The sequence below is a fragment of the Panthera pardus genome, unplaced genomic scaffold, assembly GCF_024362965.1.
Source record: "Panthera pardus isolate Hobbes unplaced genomic scaffold, ASM2436296v1 HiC_scaffold_8, whole genome shotgun sequence".
NCBI lineage: Eukaryota > Metazoa > Chordata > Mammalia > Carnivora > Felidae > Panthera > Panthera pardus.
This window is the reverse complement of record NW_026527013.1, coordinates 139376032-139399092: the sequence shown is the minus strand read 5'-3', so window position 1 is coordinate 139399092 and position 23061 is coordinate 139376032. Positions and strand designations below refer to the sequence as shown.

At 38.0% G+C, this 23061-nt stretch overlaps 1 protein-coding gene and 1 non-coding gene across 17 annotated transcripts in view; one reads left to right on the top strand and one right to left on the bottom strand.

The window, feature by feature from the left end:
• The window catches only part of CADPS2 (calcium dependent secretion activator 2), a 540953-nt gene that overhangs the window by 258917 nt on the left and 258975 nt on the right, over positions 1-23061 (top strand). For all 16 annotated transcript variants that reach the window (XM_053897639.1, XM_053897630.1, XM_053897632.1 and 13 more), the window contains one exon: positions 18102-18213. In XM_053897639.1, the coding sequence (XP_053753614.1) occupies positions 18102-18213 (112 nt within the window). The remainder of the gene's footprint in view (positions 1-18101; positions 18214-23061) is intronic.
• Positions 16193-16294, bottom strand: LOC128775754 (U6 spliceosomal RNA). Its single transcript, XR_008420733.1, has one exon. It is a non-coding gene; the product is annotated as a U6 spliceosomal RNA (small nuclear RNA).

Below are 23061 nucleotides of genomic sequence, written 5' to 3'. Positions count from 1 at the left end.
CCATGTGTTTATTACCTCTGACAGTTCTAATATGTAGATATTCACTTGTTTTAGAATCTTCACCACTATAAATAGGCTAAAATGACCATATTATTTTACACACGTCGTATTTTAAAATACCGAAGTGGCTTTCAGATTCAGGTGATTATCCCCCTCCGCCATCTTGAATCGGTTGCATTGTCCAGAAAAACTGTTCCTGCGTAAATATGAAAATTTTTGCATATTTTTGTATCATTGACAGTCTGATCTAGAGCTGTTGTACATGCGTGTTGTGTAGTTGTCCAGTGTGGCAGTGATTCAGGAAACCCCATTCCTGATCTGATCTGGTTTCTGTTCTACATTTAACAAAGAAAAATACGCTGTCAAGAAAACTCAGTTATCCAGGGGCACCTGGGTGGCTCAGTTGGTTAAATGGCCAACTTTGGTTCAAGTCACGATCTTAAGGTTTGTGAGTTCGAACCACACATCGGGCTCCAAGCTGACAGTGCAGAGCGTACTTGGAATTCTTATTCTCTCTCTCTCTCTCTCTCTCTCTCTCTCTCTCTCTCTCTCTCTCTCTCTGCCTCTCCCCCACTTTCTCTCTCTCTCCCTCTCCCTCTCTCCCTCTCCCCCTCTCTCTCGCAACATAAAAAAAAAAAAAAAGAAAAGAAAACTGGGTCATCCAAATACTGTGGCTCTCCTCATAGTCCTTTGAGGATTGTTCAGAATAAAGTATATGGTGTCCTTTATTAAATCAACAAATAATTTTGAGCTCTGCTCTGTGCTAAGTGCTGCACAGGTACTGGGTTGAAATGATGACTAAAATCAGACGTGGCTGTAGCAAATGGCATTTGTTGTCTAAAGCAGGGGAGCTAGGCATTAACAGCTCAGCACCTAGGATCATATAATTACAAACTGGGTAAGTGCTTTGAAGGAAAGGAATATAATCCTATGCAAATATGACACAATGCAACTTATTTGGAGGACTGCACAGTGGAGCAGGTGGCGATGGTTAAGGAAGTCTTTCTGAGCAAGCAAGCCTTGGTCTTTCAACAGAAAGACACATAGTAGTTACCAGACAATGGAGTGGAGCAATGAGGAAGCGGCACTACTCCTGAAGGAACAGGCAAGTGTCCTGCCCTATGGCAAGAGCCTTCTGGATGGGTACAAATGGGGGTTAGAATGGTTGAGATGAGGCTGAGGAATAACCAGGTATGCTCAGCGTTGGGAGCTATGGTTAAGAATGTTAATCTTCATTGTGTTGTCTTGTTTGGTTATTTTACCTGGTCTTCTCCCATCTTCTATGGTAGAAACCTGAGTATACTTAAGAGGTTTTGTTTTCATTTCTAAACATTGACCTTCTTAGTGCTTCTCAGAACTGCTGAGTCTTTCTAGAGAAAAGGGAATTAGTTTCATACTCTGGACTTTGGTGGGAAAGAACCATTTGTAAAAATAGCTCATGTGTAAAACAACAGTTTTTTGTTGTTGTTTTTGTGTTTTGTTTTTTCCTGTCGTCATAGCAGAAGGCTAGTTAATGGTTCATGATCAGTTACTCCAGCGCTGTGGCTAGATCAAAGCTTGCTTCTCTGGTAACCTTTACCGTCTTCGCCTGTGTTCTTCATCCTGGATTATCATTTTCTGATTTTTCCATTCTTAGCTGATGTTTTGGGATTATGCTCAGTCTGTGTTATTATCTGTTCTTTCCATGCTGTGTAGTGCTCTGTGTGTAACACCACATCCTTCCTATTTGATTAGGCCTGTTTCTCGACTCTGATCATTTTAGCTCATCTATGTAGCCATTCTTTGCATTTTTTTTTTTTATTATCTCCACCTTCTAAAAATAAGACTGTTGGTAACCATGGTAGCTCAAGGACATAGTTAGGAAAGGAAAAAACAAAAAAACAAAAATAAGAAGACTCAAGCATCTCCCTCTGTGAGTACCAACCCAAAGGGGGAGAAGAGACCTGCCAGGTAGTTTTGAATCTTTTTTTTTTCTTAATTTATTTATTTTGGACGTGTGTGGGAAGGGGCAGACGGTAGTGGGAGGGAATCCCGAGCAGGCTTCACATTGCCAGTGTGGAATCCCGATGCAGGGCTGAAACCTATGAACCTTTGAGATCAAGACTCAGACGCTCAGTGGACTGAGTCATCCAGGTGTCCCGATGAATTTAAGTCTTAAAAGAGCTTAAATTCACCTCTGGACTTTCCACCCACAGACCGACTAAAGCCCCACCTGAGCTATGAAGTTCTTAGACTGACCAAGATCAGCACCAGCTTTGTACCACTACCAAATACTATTAAGGAGTGGAATTTTTAATTCTTGGGTTTCAGAATTTCTTCCAAAAAAGACCTGTGAAGATGTTATTAAATATTTCAGGAATTCCAAATATATTTGACACGTCATTTTCCAAAATGCTTCTTCCCACCTTAAGATTGGAGTACCATGACAATGTGAAAATAGCAGTGCCTTACATGAGCTGCTTAAAGACTACATTAAAGCCAAAACATGTACTTACCATGTTTGCTGGAGCTAATTTAAGAGTGAGGGAATGCCTAAAAGTCCGCTATCAACACAAGCTGTATTCCCAGGTAATACAGCTAAAACCTGGTGTGTTTCAGGACCTGTCTTCTACCGTACTTGATATTTGCTGCTGCTTTCCACAGAAGAGAGACTGTAGGATCACTCAGAGGACTTCTTCCCCTTTAGAGAACATGGAATGGGAAAGCAATCAGGAATTGCTCATTGGACCCCTGCCCTGACATCAGGAAAATGGGGTGCACAAGTGAAAAGACAAGAAGCATTTTTTTATGCCTCCTAATTTTCCAAGCATTCTGATATTTTCTTATTGATTTCACTCTTCTGAATACTTCTGTCAGGTGGGACTTATTACTATTCCTATTTTCTAGATAAGAGAATGGATCCTTAAAAAATATTCCATAGCATACCTAAATTAACTCCGCTATCAGGCAGAGCAACCAGTATTCAAACCCAGTCCTCTTAGGTTCCAAAGTTCATGCTCTCCGTACACAGTCTCCTCTCCTGAGCATGTGATGTATGCCGGTTATTTCCTGGGCCGTAATGGTGGCTGCAGTGAGAGATGTAGCTGTAGTCGCTAAGACAAATCATGAAGGTAGAAAAGCAATGCAGGTAGTCTCCAGTATTAAAATGAAGGTCACTCTTCGGCTTTCCTCAGCACTTTCATATTTATTACATTTCCTGCTTCTCAGTTTCCTCCAAGTACAAGTCCTTAGGGGCTGGAGTCTGTTTTCCTTCATCTTTGTATTTTTCACATTCATCCGCATGACGGACACATACAGAGTACTTATTACATATCATTTCAGGGATTACACGAGTGAGGAAGTGAGGACAAGAATTACAGTAAATGCTGTTATTTAAAGTTTCCTTAACCTTAACAGGGCTTCTGTTACCTCATGAGTATCAAGATTTTTTTCCTCAAAATATCACTGTAAATGTCTTTAAGCTTTAAAAGCATGTCTGTGTTGTATTTATGTCCCAAGGTTATCTCAAAATTAGTCACTGGCCATCAGAAATCTGCAAGTGGGGATTTCGTTTTCTGAATAATATGGGGATAGGTCTCCTAGGAACCAGGAGCAGCAAATGCCCCGGTGATTAGTTTGTGGGGATTACTTGAGCAGATTTCTCCTGAGGCTGCTCGTAACATGGTCACCTCTGTACTGTGTGCTCCCCTGATGCTCCAGGGGCTGGTTTCAGCTGTCCCCTTGTTTTGCTGGCTGGACTGTCTGGTTGCGTCTCCTCCCCGCACTGTGCCTTTTTTGAGCACCTCATGCTTTTTACAATCTTCTCAACCCCCTCAGGAATGGTCTCAAGTAATTCTACCCTCTGGAAATCTCCAGATATTTGTATAATTCAGAAACTTCTTTCCTCCCAGATTCCTCCTGTGCAGTTGAAAAGTCTTTATTTCACCCAAAGAAACTGTCATTTAGGAAAGAGAAACAAAGTTTTATCTGCAGGGAGCTCCCCAGGAGGACCATTCCTAGGAGAAATGAAGTAAACCTGGGTAGATACTTCAGTCTGGTATTCTCTCTTTAAAGTCCCCATGTTACTGCTCTAAGGACCAAGCAGTCTTTTATCTTTGGAGAAGCTGGAAACATTGCAGGAGCATTTGCTTTTAAATGGAAACCGTTAAGAATAGAAGCAATGACATTGTAGGACTTGGGCAATTCCAAGGTGTTCAAATTAAGAAAATAGAGAGCAGAGCATTTTCACACCCATATGTCTGGCCTCCAAGAGCATCCCTCGCCCCCTTTGAGGTTCTGTCAAATTAGAGATGAATTACTGGAATGGATCTGGTAAAACAAGGACTAGTAACAGATACTCCAGTTTACTAGTAGCAATATGCTCTATTGATTAATGATGATTACAATAGTTTGTGTTTTACATTTCTATAGTACATTTTATCTTTGAGGGATAATGCATTGATTCACAGTTGAAAGGTTTTCTTTTTTTCTAGTTCATATAACACATTCACATTTTTGTGTCAAAAACAAACAAACAAAAAACACAGGAGCAAACCAGGCTGATGTTCTCACATTACTTCAAAGTTAAGGGTATAACCCAAGTGTGAATATACGTTAATAAGTATGTGTAGTGATTAATTATTGGCTTATGCAGTAGAGTTGTGCTCATTTCTACACCATTGCATTTTATTATTTTGAAGTCTTTCTAGAGGTTTGTTGTATAACACATGCATTAAAGTTAAATTAATGTACCTGATCTGTTATTTTGCTTGTATTCCTATACACAGGTTCTTGAAAATCTTGGTTTCTGATAAAAAGTTACACTTTTTTGTACTGCCTTGACCAAGTAAAATTGTAATGCAAGATATAACAAATGGTTCTCTTTAAAATTAGATGCTTCAAGCTAATGTCTTTGAACTACCCTGCTATGAGGAAGAGAAAGGAAAATGCTTGTGAGGGATTATATCTTCTATTTTTTCTGAAACCTGGTTTTGTGCTAACATGCTTGCTAGACTTTCCCAGAAGAAAATGGTATAATATGATTACTCTGGATATGGAGGTTTAATGGCATGAATACTTCATAAATGAAATACGGACTTTAGAGGATAATTTTACTCTGTTATTCTTGAGGCTTTAGCAATCTTTAGAGCAGCAAAATGGGAGCTGTCTCTTTGAAGGGAAATGGAAATTTCCAGACACATTAAGAGAGAATGAAGGGTGAAGTCCCTGGGATTTTTCTCTTATTATAACAGTGATCATTACCCACCCCAAGCTATCCCTAAATATTTTTCTGCCTTCATCGCAGGATTTCTTCTTTGCCGTGTTGAAAAGAGAACTTTGTATTGTCTTTTCATCATAATGAAAAGTTTTAATGTAGTGTTTTTGAAAGATCATCCCAGAAGCTTTGAGTGATAAAGCTTAGTTACTTTAAAGGATATTTTCTAGCCCTTCTCTTAAAATTTGCATCATGTCAGCATTTTAGACTAAATATTTTTTTAAAGAAAGATTAAAGATCATGTGAAAAATACATCAAGATTGAAAGTAACTCCGTTTATAACTCTTTATCCCAGGTTGGTCCTGTGTTAATCGTCCCTTCTTTTCTCCATCTCTGCCCTTCTTACCACCCTCTCTCTCTTCCTCTCTCCCTCTTTTTTGTCCTGTTTTGCTGTCAGTGGAGGTCTCTCTCTCTGTAGTTTCTTCTAGTGCCTGGGTTTTAGTGTTGCTGTTTTATGAAGTTGATTAAAACTTTAATGTTCCAGGCCATCCATCGTCTTCAAGTAGGTATCATTTTGCTTGTGCGGTTAAACTAGAATAGTCTACTATGGCTGCTAATAACAACAGTTAGCATTTGATGTGCACTGTCCGTATGACATTTGGGTCATACGTGCTGTGGCATTATGGGTGTTAATGTGAATTGCCTCCATTCGCACCTCCACGGTTTGAGGAGGGACGTAGTATAAGATTAGAGGCAAGTTGATTGCTCAGACTCCCTTTGTGTGTGGGAATTTGTCTTTGAGCCCAGAAATGGTCTCTGGGGTCTGCACTGTGCAGCCCTGTCTCTCCATGACCGTACTCTGCTGTGGGCAAGGGCTCTGGTACTGGTTCTGAAGTTTTTCCCTCCCCTCCCCTCCCCTGTTTGTTTATTTTTGAAGGAGAGAGAGACAGAGCGTGAGCAGGGGAGGGGCAGAGAAAGAGGGGGACAGAGAATCTGAAGCAGGCTCCAGGCTCTGAGCTGTCAGCACAGAGCACGATGTGGGGCTCAAACTCACAGCCATGAGATCATGACCTGGGTGGGCCGAAGTCAGATGCTTAACTGACAGAGCCACCCAGGTGCCCCATTTTATATTTTTTAATCTTTTCCCTCCCCTCACACATCTTTATATGAAACTATTTAGAACAATGTTATATTTGTGTTGCTAATTTCATTGAGATGGTTATCTTTGTATAGCTGTACAGAACAATTCCTTTGGTTTTGTTGAAAGGATAGAATATTTTGTCTTAAATGCCAGTGTAATGGTAAATGTTATCTTCTTGACCCAGAAGGTCATGCCATGATTTCATTAGTTGGCGTAGCTATATTGCCTTGGAGGTATTGCTAACCTGTGTGTGGTTCAAATTTGATATGAAATTGAAATTGAAAGTATGTCAACCACAGTAATGATAATAAGTAAAACAGTTTTTATAAACACTATTGATCACCCAACTTAAACTAATTAAATGCACAGGAAATGTTTTTAATAATATACCCAATATATTTTTAAAGTAAGAAATTTAATCTCTACTACAGATTATTAAAATTGAAGGGAAAGGATGTTTACAATAAAATTTTGAAATCCTAGCAAACTTGGATTTTGTTTTACATTGAATTATTTTGAAATTTTGGCTTTTGGGATAATGTGGCTTTTGTGCTCAATTTTATTTACATAGGTACATCTCTTATGAATCGACTTTTTAAATTAGTATAATCTTTTGTATTTAAGATTAGTTTAAAATCTTGGGCTGTCTTAGAAGTCTGTCGTTGGTCTTCTTTTCAGTATTTCTGTAAAAATAATTAAATATATATGAGGATGTCTTTGCAACATTTCTATAATAGTTAAAATTGGAAAGAATGCTACGGTCTGTCAGAAGAGTGAATATGGTACAACTATGCAAGAGGAATGTGTTAGAGTCTTAAAATATTGTGTAAAATCCATGTACTCATAGGTGAAGATGTTCAATATGTAGTGTTACATAAAAGCACAAGTTATAGAGCACTTTGAATATCCCACTTATTGAAAGATAATAAACGTGTTTAGGCACACACATACACGGATATAGAAACATATGTAGGCCTGGATTTGTAAGATACCAATTCCTACCATCATGGAGTTTTTAATGAACACCCCTTCATAGGTTTGTTCATTCTTAGAGTTTCTACTATCCACCTCTGTGTTAAGAATTCTCAAATCTGTGTCTTTATTTGCAGCCTTTTTGCTAAAGTCCAGACATGAATTTTCAGCAACTTATTTGGAATCAGACTCTTGGGGTTTTCAGATAAGTCCCTTCATCTCTTACATATACTTTGATAATGGAAAAGGATGACACCAGCCATCCACATTTCTGTGAAAATGTAGTTACCTTCACTTCTTCCCTTTTTCTTGGGCTTATGTCTATCAGTAATAACACTGATACATTTGGGCCCTGGGAAATGACGTAGAAATGCTGAACTTTTTAAATATCAAAAGCTGCCCTTCCAAAAGTGTCTTCTGCTTAGAGCTTTCCATGAAACTGTCTTAATTGCTCTTAGTAATCAGAAATGCTGTATTTAAAAGAATTTGTTCAGGGGGCACCTGGGTGGCTCAGTCGGTTAAGCATCTGACTTCGGCCCAGGTCATGATCTCATAGTTCGTGAGTTCGAGCCCCGCGTCGGGCTCTGTGCTGATAGCTCAGAGCCTGGAGCCTGTTTCAGATTCTGTGTCTCCCTCTCTCTCTCTGCCCCTCCCCTGCTCATGCTCTGTCTCTCTCTGTCTCAAATAAACATTAAAAAAAAATTTTTTTTTAAAAAGAACTTGTTCAGTGCTTAATACTATTAAAATGCCTTCAGTGTTCTATTTAATCTTTATATAGTAGGCTCTTAGTGATTCTTTTTAAACTCCTCAGTTTTAAATTCTTCACTTAAAAAGAGGTATATTCATCATAGTGAGGTCCTGCATTTACTTTGTATATTGTACAAGCCCTATTAATGTACCTGTTTTACATATACATCTGTTTCAGAAGAGTTTGACTGTATTGCTGTGGTCATTGTGAGCAGGACACTGACTGACAGAAAGATACCCACAGAGGTGCGGATATAGCTTTTTTTATGTAAGTAAAGCAAACTAAAGCTCACCCGCATGTCCCTGCATGAGTAGGGACACAGCTCTGTGCCCTGGGTCAACCAGGCAAGTTTCCCTGGCCTCCTGACCCCAGGACGGCAAACAGCTGCGGATGGTTTCGTCTGACAGCCCTGAGGATACACAGCGTTTAGGCCTTTCTGACCGACTCCCTGTATCCCATTCCCAAGCATCACTATTCCCTCTTGGTGGCTCTTAGACTTGTGAAGAGTGTTCATCTATGTTGTCACCAAATAAGAATATTAAAAATAACTCCAAGTGATCCTGTTTATTGTTAGGTGAATCCAGTCCTGTAGGAGTTGTGGGGGCAAATGTCCTATATGACAACAGAAAGTGACCTCAAACCCATATGAAATTGATTGCAGAAAACTTGGGAAGATTTTCGGTTTCATAAGTGAATGTTTAAATCAATATCTACCAAATGTCTGATGTTTGGATATTTAAGTTATGAACCTAAACTTGATTGAGACAAGTAATCTTGGATAAACATGGCATTTTAATCTTAAAATGCCTAAGTTATGAAAATTAAAATCTATAGTTGGATTGTTAGTATTTTTCATGCTGCAGTTATTTTAAGGATTATGCATAATTAAAAAAAAATTTAATGTTTTTATTTATTTCTGAGACGGCATGAGTGGGGGAGGGGCAGAGAGAGAGGCAGACACAGAATCTGAAGCAGGCTCCAGGCTCTGAGCTGTCAGCACAGAGCCTGACGCAGGGCTCGAACTCATGGAGTGTGAGATCATAACCTGAGCTGAAGTTGGATGTTTAACCGACTGAGCCACCCAGGCATCCCAGGATTATGCATAATTTTTAAAAGACTTTCACTTCAGGGCGCCTGGGTGGTTCAGTCAGTTAAGAATCCGACTGTTGATTTCGGCCTAGGTCATGATCTCACAGATCATGGCTTCAAACCCTGCATTAGTCTCTGCAGTGACGGAGCGGAGCCTGCTCGGGATTCTCTATCTCTTCTCTCTACCTGTACCTTGTGCATGCACATGTGCTGTCTCTCAAAATAAATAAAAAATAAACTTAAAAAAAAAAAAAGACTTTAATTTCTTCCCCTTTAGTTAGATACTGATTTCATGTTTTCTGCTAGAAAATTAGTGATGTTTTTGTAATTATAGGTCATTGTTAATCGATTATTTTAGTAACTCAGTTTTTGTAATAGGATTAATGGTAATTTGGTCATGAAAACATTTAAGGTTTCACTGGATTGGAAGTGAGGCAAAACTATTACTTATAAAAAGAGTTCATAACGTTCTTGTATACCAGCAATTGTCAGGTAACATAAAGGACACAGTTTCCTTAGAATTCCAAAATATAAAATACTATGAAAGTAGGGTCCCTGGGTGGCTCAGTCGGTTAGGTATCCGATGCTTGGTTTCAGCTCATGTCATGATCTCACGGTTCGTTGGCTCGAGCCCCACATCAGGCTCTGTGCCAGCAGTTGCAGAGCTTGCCTGGGATTCTCTCTCACTCCCTCTCTGTTTGCTCCTCCCCCACTCCCTCTCACAAAATAAATAAACGTAAAAGAAAAATTAAAAAACTATGCAATAATTTTAACACAGAATGTGTAGGACTTACCTACATGGAAGAAGGAAAAAGTTGAAGACTTTACAAAAAAATTTAGATCTTAATAAATGGAGAGAACTCCCTTTTTATTGAATAGAAATGTAGTAAGTTGGAAATATCTAGTTCCTTCTTGTACTAACTGGTATTCTAATATCTCATAAAGCCACAACAGTTCAAACAGTATAGCCCAGCTCAGGAGGTCTATCTTGAGGACAAAGTTCAAAATCAAACCCCAGTTTATATAATGATACCACAAGTATATTTGATTTCTAAACTAAGTGAGATTGGATAGATGAGAAATTAAGGGAAAATACCATTTAATATCACTGTTAAATTTTAGACAACTTGAAGGTTTAAATGGTGGAAACGTGGAAGAAATAAAGGTTAATATTTATATAATCCTTGGTTAAGTAAAGACTCTGTAGGATGTCAGAATCCAGTACTATAAATCACATTGCTAGAACTTGACTGTCTAATATTTTAAAAGTATACATTTAAAAAAAAAAAAACCCTGGAAAGAGTTAAATAGAAAATAACCAGCTGTGGCAAATTTGCCAAATATATCAGAAACAATAAATGCCTTTCTTTATGTTTTTTAAAATCAAAAGAAAGCCTCCTAGATAGAAAGCCTAATGTAATAGATAAATGGACAATGATAATAAAAAAGACAGTCATAAAAGAAATTTAGATGACTATAAAGAGAAAGTGCCTGATCTCAGAAGAAATTTTTAAAAGTGCTGTTTAGAAAGCTTGTTCAATTCTGTGTGATTGGATTTATTATTTATATTTATGAGGTTATAGGTCTTTTTCCCCTACCATTCCGAGCTCATCTAGGGACAGGATCTGTTTTCTTAATTTTTTTTTTTTTTTTAATGCCTACCGTTTCCCAATGCCAGCTCCACAGCTGGATGGATAAAAGGATGGAGGCATGGATAGATGAAATAATTTTTCAAATTACATACACCCTATTCATCAGTGCTGGTCATAGATAAGGAAGGTGGATTGAGTCTTCTTTTTAGTTTTATCTTTTATCATCATGTATGCATTATATGTTCACAAGAAGAATTTTGAATTAAGGGATTTGAATGATTTTTGATAACTGTTGTAGTGTTGATGACTTTCAACGTACTTTGAAACAAATATGCTAATACTTTTTGAGAATCCTTTTAGGTCCCATTTTAAACCTAGTTCTCCCGATGCTGTAAGACGCATGAGAAGTATCCCGCTGTTAAGAACACAGGGCGAGGTGTTCTATGTTATGTATATATTACAGTATACGATCAAATTATTTGTTATCTATAATATATTAGAGTATCAGTTCCAAGAGAGTGGAGACTTTGGTTGACACTAGAGTATTGTCTGGCACATATGAAGTACTCAGTATGGTTTTTGAGAGAATAAGAGGTCCAGATTGTTTTCGTTTCCACATTACCATATCACCTTCATATCACCCCATATCACCTTCATAGCCATCATTTTAAGTAGCAGCAAAATATTCCATTGTGTGCCACTAACTTACATAATTTTCCTTAAATATTAGATATTTGAGATGCTTACTTTTGCTGTTATACATGGTGCTATAGTGAATATGTTTCTGCTGCTAGTCTTTTCAGTACTCATGATTATTTTTTTAGGGAAGATTCCTAGAAATAGTTTTACTAGAGGAATAGACATGTACATATATTTTGGCTCATCATGTGAATTTCCAGGATACTTAATTTAGTAGCAAATACATAATTAATACCAGTTCCTTCAGTTGGTATGTTAGCTGCCCTGTGTTTGCTTAGCCAGGAAGTCCTGCTGTCCCCGTACAGGTGCTTTGTAGATATTTTATTCTTTTGAAGATTTACACTGGAAGTCTGAATCCTCATAAATAATACATGCATAGAAGTGGAAAAAGGCAATGTATTTTGAGTCAAAGCAAATTGACAGCAAGGGAAACGTATTATCACAGAATACAGAGAAAATAGTAGGAAGATAATAACTGGTATTAATTCCTGGAAGTATTTAAACATGCCAGTTAAGTAAAAAACAAGGAAACATCTTGGTGAATGTTGAAAATATTCACCTATTATCTTCCTTCCCCTGCCCTTTTGGGGGGTTGGGTATAGGAAGGAGGACTTTGGTTTTTAATTCATTTATTGTAGAATTCATAAGCATTTTCTAACTGTATATATCTTTTAACGTTAGTTCTTAGAGATTCTCAGGTCACCTGGGTGGTTCAGTCGGTTGAGCATTTGACTTTGGCTCAGGTCACGATCTTGCTGTTGGTGAGTTTGAATCCCATGTCAGCCTCTCTGCTGGCAGCTGGGAGCCTGGAGCCTGGAGCCTGCTTCTGGGTTGGCTCCCTCTGCCCATACCCCGCTCGTGCTATGTCTCTCTCTCAAAAATAAACATTAAAAAAATTATCAAAGGGGTGCTAGTTTGTTTGTATTCTGGAATTTGGGATTTATGAGGGCTATTAAGTGCTACTGTATACTTAGGCACCCCTTTATAATTGCACATTTTTGTTGAATATCATAAAAGCTTAGTCCTCTGGCTGTTGAAGTTAGGATCCGCCAGTCCCCTTGTGCCTTTGCTTATCTCTGCCTGAAAGCATGTTATTTAATGCTCTCTCATTTCACAGGGGCTGACCATTAATGTTCCATGCCCTTGACTCAGGTGGTCCCAGACCTTGTTAGGTAGATAACATTCTTGCAGATTGCTTTACCAGGGCTTGTGATATTCCTGTTTCCTGCCCTCATTGGCATAGGTTTTGAGAATGGAGATCCTGCATTGTTCCAAGTTCTAGATTACTAGTGGCTTCCTATAAAATTTAGCTCTTTGTTTTCTAATAAATTACTGTCTATACTTGTCATGTGTTGATTAGGTTCCTCATGTGACTTCTCTAAGCATGTGTTGTACTTATTACCATTCCTGGCATAGCGTTCACTAATTTTACACAAGTATAATGGTACAAAAGTATTCATGGCCTTCAAATTATAAAAGATAAACACTTCATATTAAAAGGCCAGGGTTACTATTAAATCTTTTACATCACCGAATAGGATACCAAAAGTTGACAAAAAGATAAAGGGAAATTGTCAGAATCCCTAGGTTGATGGGAGAGGATAATACTTCTACCTTGCTATATAAAGGACACCAAAAAATCAGTAATGATAAAACAGATTTGCACAGTTAACAAGCGTGATCTAATGTCCACATATACAACATTGTACCCACAGTGGAAAATACTTTGCATTTCCAAGTACTCATGGAAGAGTTAAACACACACACCCCTACCTACATATTTTGGAATATATAAAAGCTAGTTTCAATTATTTCAGAAGATTAGTATCCTGTAAGTTATATTATCCCTTGCTAACCTAATGCAATAAGCATAGGGCTTATCTAGGAAAAGGAAAACTGCATTTACAAATTCTAGAACACACCTGAAAAGAGCCAAATAATAACAAAAATAATGTCAGTTTGGGGGATGCTGTACTTAAGGTGGTTAAGGGAAATGTATAGCCTGAAATGCTTACAATGCTAAGCTTGAATGCTTAGAACAAAATAAAGGCTTGAAATTAATGAGCCATGCATTCAAGTTAATTCTACAGTTCTACATTTTTAACACCGATAAATTAAGATAAAATAAAAAAGAGGAATTTAATGAAATAGAAAACAAGCGTGCAGTGGAGGAGATCATCAAAGTCCAGCAATAGTAATTTGAAGAGAATAAGACAAACTTATGTCAAAGTTAAAAGTGGGGAAAAAAAGAAGATGAGGAATGAGGAAAGATACTTAACTACAGATGCCATAGATGCAAAAGATAAGAGGAATTTTAAGTTTATTTTGAGAAGGGGGGTTAGAGCATGCATGGTGGAGGGTCAGTGAGAGAGAGAATCCCAAGTAGATTCCCTGCCCAGCACAGACCCTGACTTGGGGCTTGATCCCACAACTGTGAGATCATGATCTGAGCCGAAATCAAGTTGGCTGCTTAAGCAACTGAGCCACCTAGGTGCCCTCATGCAAATACTTTCATGTGGATGAAATAACTTTTTCTAGTAATATATCAAAAGTGGCTTAAATAGAAAACTGGAATAGTTTTATAACTATAACCTGTGAAGAAACAGAATCAGCATCAAATGCTTCATTACCACGAAGAAACACTGCACCCAAACATCTTAATGGATAAATTCCAAGAACAGATAATTCTCATTTATTGCAAACTCTTCCAGATAATAAAAATGTGGCAGTGTTCAACTGCTTCAGTAAAACTAGTGTAAGAAAAACAGGAAAATACAAGAATGTAAATCTACAGGCTGGTTTCATTGATGAAAATTATACAGCATAAACTACAGCATCCTAAATCTGTGTGTTTTTTTAAAGATAGGAAATTAGGTTTATCTCTGAAAAGCAAAAAAAAAAAAAAAAAAAAAAAAATCCATATAAACCACTGTAATTACCATCTCAGGGGGTACAGGAAAAAGTTTAATAGAACATTCATTTCTGGATTACAGATAGGTAAGATCTGTGGTTTGGATTTATGATCGATATATAGTGTGTGTGTGTATATATATAGATGATATACATATACACACATATAACTGGGATATATATGATATATATCTATATTACCATCCATAAAACATACCTGCATCTAGGGTAGAAAAGTCAGAAGTGGATTCTATATAAGATCTCTAGGAGGTGGGCACCGGATGGCTCAGTCAGTTAAGCCTCTGACTTTGGCTCAGGTCATGATTTCACAGTTCGTGAATTTGAGCCCCACATTGCGCTCTCTGCTGTCAGCATAGAACCTGCTTCAGATCCTCTGTCCTCCTCTCTCTCTGCCCCTCCCTTGCTCATTCGCAAAATAAATAAACTTCAAAAAAATCCAGAGGAGGATATATATAAAATCTAGGACATAGGTAATATACCATGATGTATATCCCATATCTGATATATGTGTATGAAAGGCCTATATTATGATTTATTTGTGGGTATATAATCAACTAGGAAAAGAAGATTATTCTCTTTACCCATTAAAGACCAATTACAGGACACCTGGAGCAATGATCACCTCTAGAGGTAAAATGCTAAAGATATTCCCTTTAAAAAGAAAGCCGAGGCAATTACTAATACAGAACCCAGAATCCTAGCTAATCTTATGGTGTGGGCTTGGGATGAGAGGAAGATGTGATCAGGGCAGGGCACAAAGAGGACTTTCCTGATGTACTGGTATATTCTCCATTGTAACCTGGGGTAGTGGGAATGCTGATTTCTTATTCTTTAAACTGCATCTCATCTTTAGATACTTAATGTCTAATTTACACAATAAACTGTTTTTATTAGATGAGAGAGGTCTACTGAATAAAGACTGAAGATATAGGGGTGGGATACTTTTCCTTTCTGGTAGGTTCTTTGGTCTAATAATTGACATAAGAAAAACAAAAACTGGGGTGCCTGGGTGACTCGGCCAATTAAGTGTCTGACTCGTCGTTTTGGCTCAGGTCTTGATTTCACGGTCATGGGATCAAGCCCCAAGTCAGACTCTGTGCTGGGCATGGAGTCTACTTGGGATATTCATTGTCTGTCTCTCTCTCTCTGTCTTTCCTTCCCTCCCTCTCTCCTCTCTCTCTCCTTCCCTCCCTCTCTCCTTCTCTCTCTCTTTCTCTCTCTCTTTCTCTCTCTCTTTCTCTCTCTCTCTCTTCCTTTGCCCCTCCCCCACTGTCGAATAAAGTAACATTAAAAAAATAAAAAAACAAATTTAATTTGTACATATATGAAATAGGAAACTCAAAGTGACCAAAGCAGGCAGCTTTTAGATCTCTTAGACAAACAATAAATTTGTGAAGAACTGAAGTCAAAAGAAGTTTGGGCTTTGGGGATAGTAAGTTAGTAAAGAAGTAATGAGGTTTGTTCATGTAATTTCCTTGGCCCTAAATTTCCTGTCTCTGGTAATAAGGATGTCTTCTGCCTTCCGGTTTGGGGGGTAGGGGAGGGTACCTTTCACGTAGGAGATTTATTTCCTGCTTTCAGGGGGACAAAGGAAGAGTCCTAGTTTCCTTGTTGCACCTCCTGTTTCTTCAGTAACTTTAATTCAAGGTAATATGCCAACATGGCATATATTGGAGTGGCCTGTCCTGAACCCCATCAATGAAGAGTTGTTGAAGATCTCTGTTTATGAAGGATCTGAGGTACAAGGCAATTTTGTGGAGTTCATGGACTCATAAGTGAGCACAGTTCTTTACATATGCATTGTGGTTTGTCTTACTCTAGCAGTGGAAATGGCAACGCATTTCTCTTTGTGTATCATCCTTGCAAAGGGGCCATGCTGTTCTTCTCTGTATCATTCCAGTTTTGGTATATGTGCTGCCCAAGAGAGCGTGCATTTTCCTTCATGTAAAGTGGCAGAGAGATGGGAGTCAGAGATGAAATTCACAGTCTCCCAGTGATGGTTAATGTGGTCATCAGTACTTTTCGCTTTGGAGAATTGCAGTAGATGGGGGGTTACATACCATCATAGAAAACAGTGTAAGCACTTGCAAAGGCTTTTGACATTAGAGGGAAGAAAATAACAAAGGAATTTTTATGAAGAGAATTAGTTTAAAAGATGAGCAGATTCTGTGTAAAACTGTTAGGCTGTGTCTACACGGTTTACTACAGAACTTTGATTTCACTTGTAAGGAAATGTCTCAAAGGGTTTAGTTTTCCAAATTGAACCACATGACACGAAGTAAAGACTAGTATGTCGTGGGAATTTACTCTAGAGTTGTCATCTGGATAGCCGTGACTATTCAAGTCTTAAGATCCTACGCACTACATTGAGAATTTTTCTCTATTCCCTTATTTTGGTTCTGAATCTGTTTTTACTTTTAGTTTTATTTATTTAGCTCTACTTTATCTCAGACCATCTTAATTCTATGAAATGGCAAAAAAGATTCTTTGCTAACCCCTTTCTAGAAGTCTAAAATAAAAATTAAGCTGCTTTTCCATTCTAACTGAATGTCTCTTTTCCCCCTGGCATACGACTTTAATTTCAGGAGGACAAATTATAGCTACATACTAGTTTCTTCGGCCACTGAAATGGCCTCTGCTTTACTGTACACATATTACAGTGTTATCACTGTTGTGGTAGGGAAGGAAGACATCAGTTATTCAGTTTTTATTAGACCGCCTCCATTTTTTTTATTTCCCAAGCTTTCTGAATATGGTTTATAAAATAAAGTTTAGATAATGCCTTGAAAATGGTAAATTCATTTTTTTAAAATAAGAGGAGAAAATTAATATTTTTAACATGGTGATTTATTTGTAGCAGGAATCCTTATTGTGTTAAATCTCACTTTAGTGTGTTTTTCTCAATGGCATTTTCTTGATGCTGTGCTGCATTTCATGCCTGTGATCCTAGAGTTATGAGAAACAGTGATAAGATTTTTTAATATCAGGTGTATGCCAGTTGAGTTTGTAAGCACACTAGGATGAACTGGTGTGTGGTAAAGCTGAGATGCTATTAATTAAAAGATAAGCCAAGAAAAATGTTATTTTGTTATGATTTGAAAAGCCAGATGTCGACAGACTTACTGCATTCCTAGGAGAGTGTATTGGGAAATTAACTGTAAAATACTCCTATTTTTATAGTGCTTATTTATTTCCTTTTGACAGGAGCTTTTAAAAATCATAAAGTAATAGATGTGAGATAATTACCTCCACTTTTTAAAGTATAAAATATCTAGTAAAGACTTCCCAAGAAGTTATGGGATAAAGTTTTTAGCATGCAAAAAATAGTTTTCTGTGAAACCACCTCTTATATAAAGAAACTTTTAGCACTATCCTCCAGGCATCTGTAAAAATTGGGTTGTAATTTGTATTTGAATTAATAAAATAATGGAGTTTAGTAGCTCCGTATATAATGCTTTTACCTTAACCTAAATTCTTATTGCACACTCTGTTATATACTCTAATGTGCTAACTTTTGGAACAGCTTTGGAATTATTATAAGCTGATAAGCTATAAAACTTACTGTTATTTTTCCTCCTTGACTCTGCCATCTGTCAGAAACAAAAGCAAAGCTAAAAATCTCATTGAGCACAAAAGATTCTGCATTGCTTAATGGGCCTTCTAAGGAGATACATCTGTCAGGAAAAAAAAAATTAATGCTGCATTTTAAAGAAAATCTTTGTTCCTTAATTGCAGATGGGGAACTCAAGGTGATTTCACCACCACCCATCCTCGGCCTGTGGTCAAAGTAAAACTCTTCACGGAAAGCACTGGGGTCCTGGCCCTTGAAGATAAAGAACTGGGAAGGGTGAGTTGTGGTCAGTCCTGTGTGCTTGAGGTCACACAATTGTTACTCCTTGTGCTTTACAGTTAAGGTGGACCAATATGTAGTGTGTGAACTTACTGTTGAAAACCTAAATAAAATAATTTACTTGTAATTTTCCATTGTCCCGGATTAATAGCTCTAATCTATTAAAGGCAACTGTCAATAACAGAAAATACTGTGATAGGCTTTGGGTATATAAAGGTTGTATATAAGATCATAGTCAGGGACCCATTTTGCTTAACATGCATTGGTCATTGGGTGTTTATGGCACAGGGCAACTTGTTCTTTTGGGTGAAAGGCAATTGTCATTTAAACATTTCTGTCTATGGGTTGAAAGAAGCATCTTGATATTTAAAGTCCATCTGTTCAGGTCCATTATGATTAGACTAATTATAGAATATCTAAAGGTATTTCTGTCTCAATCTCTCGTGTTTTCCCTGTGAGTAGGTCTTTTTCATGTATCTTTTAACTCTGGATTTTTTTTTCCTGTACTCACTTCATACCTAGAATATATTTATCCGCAATTCCAGGGTCTTTCCACTATACTCAGCTCTTGCTGGCAGTGCATTAAGATGAGGGTGGATTTGTGATCTTAACACCTCTCTGTGTGAAAGATTATCTGCATTCCCATTTATAAAGTACATGTGCTACAATGAGTAGGCTATAAAGTTACCTTCTCTAATGTGGATCTCTCTTACCCAGACCTGAAGACTGAACTCATAGGTATTTTTCCGAGATTAAAGCCTTCAGAAATCTTACCTGAAAATTTCTGGTAATGATGGACAGACAGCTTATGTGATGGTGGATATTGAAGGATACTGGGATCATTGGGTATATTGAAAATTTTTTTCCCCAAAGTTGGGCTTTTGATTCATTTCAAATCTGTATCCTCTTGTGTCTCCTTTACCTGATTAGAGTTTCCCATTTCTAGGGATTTTGTGAATCTGTACCCACACTCCAGAAATTGAGAATCTATATTCATATTCCAGGTTTCCTCTTCTGTTTCCTTGTTAGGTGTATTTGTTAAGACCTAAGAGCTAGGCCGTACCATTCATTCATTCATGTGCTTACATATTTGTGCGCTTAACTCATTCAGCAAAGGTACATGTACAGGTAGCATAATCTTATAGAAGACCTTTGGAGACTCTGTATGATCCGATGGATTTATAAATCAGGTTTTTCATTTAAACTATTATTAATTTTACCCTATTTCCTTATGACTATTTTCCATATTCAAATAGCAGCCATTTTATTTATTAATTTATTCATTCATTTTAATACTTAATAAAAAAGTATTATTGGAGTTATTTTTTTTCAATATATGAAATTTATTGTCAAATTGGTTTCCATACAACACCCAGTGCTCATCCCAGCAGGTGCCCTCCTAAGCAGGTTTTAAATTGGGTATGTAAGTGATATGCTTCCCAGTTATTAGTATATCTGAGAAAGGCCTCATGCTCCTTTGCCCTCTTCATACAAGACAGGTTTTCTTTCCATACAAGGGTTTCTCAACCTCAGCACTATTGATATTTTGAGCGGGAAAGTGCTTTGTTGTTAGAATCTTTTCTGTACACTTTATATTTAGCAGCATCCCTGGCCTCTGGTCAGATGCCAGTAGTGCACCCAGCCTTAAGTCAAGATGGTCAAAAATGTGTCCAGACGTTGCACCCTGGGAGGTGTGCAAAATCACCCTTAAGGATCCATTAAGGATCCATTGAACTACCCTAATGATCTGAGTAGGTTCCATGATTATAAATATCATTTATGTGGCAATAACTTCCAAGTTAAAATTTTTCTTTCTCGGAGCTTCAGATTTGTACATCCAATCCACATACTTAGTATTTCTAAGTTGCATTTAACAGTTATCTCGAACTAAATATATCTGAAATAGAACTTATGATTAGCAACCCCATAAAGTTTTCCATAGAGGTAGTTTTTAAGTCCGTGACATGACATATACTTTGTTTCTCCTTCCATCACCTTAATGCTCCATCTATTTGCAAGTTCTGTCAGCTTTCCCTAAATTTATTCTGAATACGTCCACATCTTAATTTCTCCTCTACCCTAATTCAGGACACCATCCTTCCTTGCTGCTAATAGTCTCCTTACTACTTTCCCATTTATCATGTTGTCCCCTCTGATCTAGCTTTCACACCTCAGCCACTATGATCTATTTAAAATTCTAAACAAATCACATCATTCTGCCCTAAAAATCTTTGAGTATCTTCTCATTTATTTGGAACAAAAATCAGACTCCTCGGGGAGCCTGGGTGTCTCAGTCAGTTAAGTGTCTGACTTTGACTCAGGTCATGATCTCACAGCTCATGGGTTCAAGCCCCACATAGGGCTCTGTGCTGACAGTGCAGAGCCTGGAGCTTGCTCCAGATTCTGTGTCTCCCTCTCTCTCTGCCCCTCCCCTGCTCTCGCTCTCTCTCAAAAATAAACATAAAAAATTTTTATTAAAAATCAGAGTCCTCCTCATGGTGTAGCATGTCCAAGAATGGTTCTCAAGATGGGACCCCGAATCAGCGATGTCAGCACCTGGAAGAGTTAGAAATGCAGATTCTCAGGCCTTGCACTAGATCTGCTGGACCAAAAACTCTGAAGGTGGTGTGCCGCAGTGTTTTAACCGGTCCTCCTGGTAATTTCAAGACACCCCAACGTTGAAGAACCCTGATCTACATGAACTGACCTTTAAGTCTCCTGTTAGAGCCATCTTGCTTACTGTCCTCTTTCCTTCAGACTTGGCTTTCTTCCTTTCCTCAAACATATCCGATTCATTTCTGCTTTAAACTTGGGGTCTTCAGATATATTGTAGTCTGAGTCCATGCAGATACGCATGCACGATTAGAAGAAACTGGTAGTGATCAGGGCACCTGGGTGGCTCAGTCGGTTGAGTGTCCGACTCGATTTCGGCTCAGGTCACGATCGCAGGGTTGATGGATCAAGCCCCATGTTGGGATTGTGTGCTGAGTGTGGAGCCTGCGTAAGATTCTTCCTCGCCCTTGCCCCATCTCCCCATCACGCTCTCTCTTACTCTCTAAAATAATAATAATAAAAAAAACTGGTGATCATCTCTGGCTGGTAGAGCTACTAGTAATGTTTGCTGGTATAGCTATCTACTTTTATATTGGGAAGCAGAAACAGTTGGGTTTTTTCTTTATTTTTTTTTTTTCAATTTGAAGGAAAAAGCCTTACATGATCTGAAATTTACAGTGTAAATTTTTACAAATCGATACCTGGAGATCCTAGTTTTAAAGTGAAGTTTTCTAATTAAAATTGTGTGTAGCAAAATTGTGTTGAATTTAAAGATGAGCAGCACAGTCCCTAAAATAGATAGATACCACAAGGAGACCCCACCACTGTACAGTTGGTAAAATGGCTAACGTACAAGAAAGCTGACAATAACAAGTGCTGACAAGGATATAAAACAACAAACTTGATCTCTGCTGGGTAGAAATGCAAAATTGTACAGCTACTTTGGGAATACAATTTGCCAGTGTTTTTGTTTCTGTTTTTAAGTGAAATCTAGACATGCCATATTACCCAGAGGTTGCCCTCTTAGGTATTTACCTAAGGTTTATTACTTAGTATCTGTACGTGAATGTTGATAACAGCTTTATTCCTAGTCACTAAAAACTGGAAGCATTAACATGTCTTTCAATGGAGGAACTGATACATAAACTGTGGTACATCCATAAAATGAAATGCTATTCAGTGATAAAAAGAAATAAACTATTAATTCATGCAACAACATAGATGAAACTTGAATGCAAGAGAACGAAATCAGACTCTTTGCCCCATTTAATCCTCTTTGAGGATGGTAGTCTCATCCCATGTTGAGACAGAAAGTGAGAATCTGATTAAGACCTCTCAGCAAGTGCAAGAGTCAGTATTTGAACTTGGGTTTTCTGATCCCAAAGCCTATATTCTAAATCATTAAACAGTACACCTGATAAGATGAGGAAATTTGGCAGTATTTTACAAATCTTGGTATGAATATGGGCCCATTTAATTTCATGGCTTAAGGCAGGAACCAAATGTTATTTAAGCTAATGGCATTTTATGCATTTCATAATATTTTATGCCATAATTTGCATCTTCCTACAGTAATCTCTGGAGGCACTTTCTTTTTACATTTCTTTGTTTTGATAGGGAGGAAGGGAGAGAGAATCCCAAGCTTGCTGCATGCTGTCAGCATGGAACCCTCTGTGGGGCTCGATGTCACAAATCATGAGATTGTGACCTGAGTCAAAATCAAGAGTCAGAAGCTTAACTGAGCCACCCAGATGTTCCTCTCTGGCTGCACTCTTCTATGTCATAGTGCCACTCAACTGTCTGTGCACATAAAGAACCCCTAGGAAGTGCATGAAAAAGACTCAGGCTATAGGCCCACACTCATCTTTTGGTTGGTTGGGGGTGAGTCCAAGAAGGAGCATTTTAAGCACTTCTCAGGAACTAACAGTGTGCACGTAGGGTTGAGAAGCACTGGTACAAATAGTGTCACTAAGCAGCCGGGGTTGAGAACTGGTAACTCCCAGGGATAAGAGAAAATCTTCTCTAGCATATAGTTTTGTAAAATGATAGTTCAAATTTAAGTAGGCATCGGCCAGTTGAAGGTTATGTTCTTTGGAAAGTACTTGGCATGCAGATTTCGTTTGGAGATGGCAGGTGCAAATACCTATTTATAGAAATGGAGGTGGCATATGGAGATTTTTCATCTGAATTGGTGGCCAACCCTCTACCAGGTGCCTTAGGGAATACCTGGAGACAGAACAGGGAATTTTTCATATTATGGGCTTGTTCTAGCAAGGAAACAGTTGACCAATC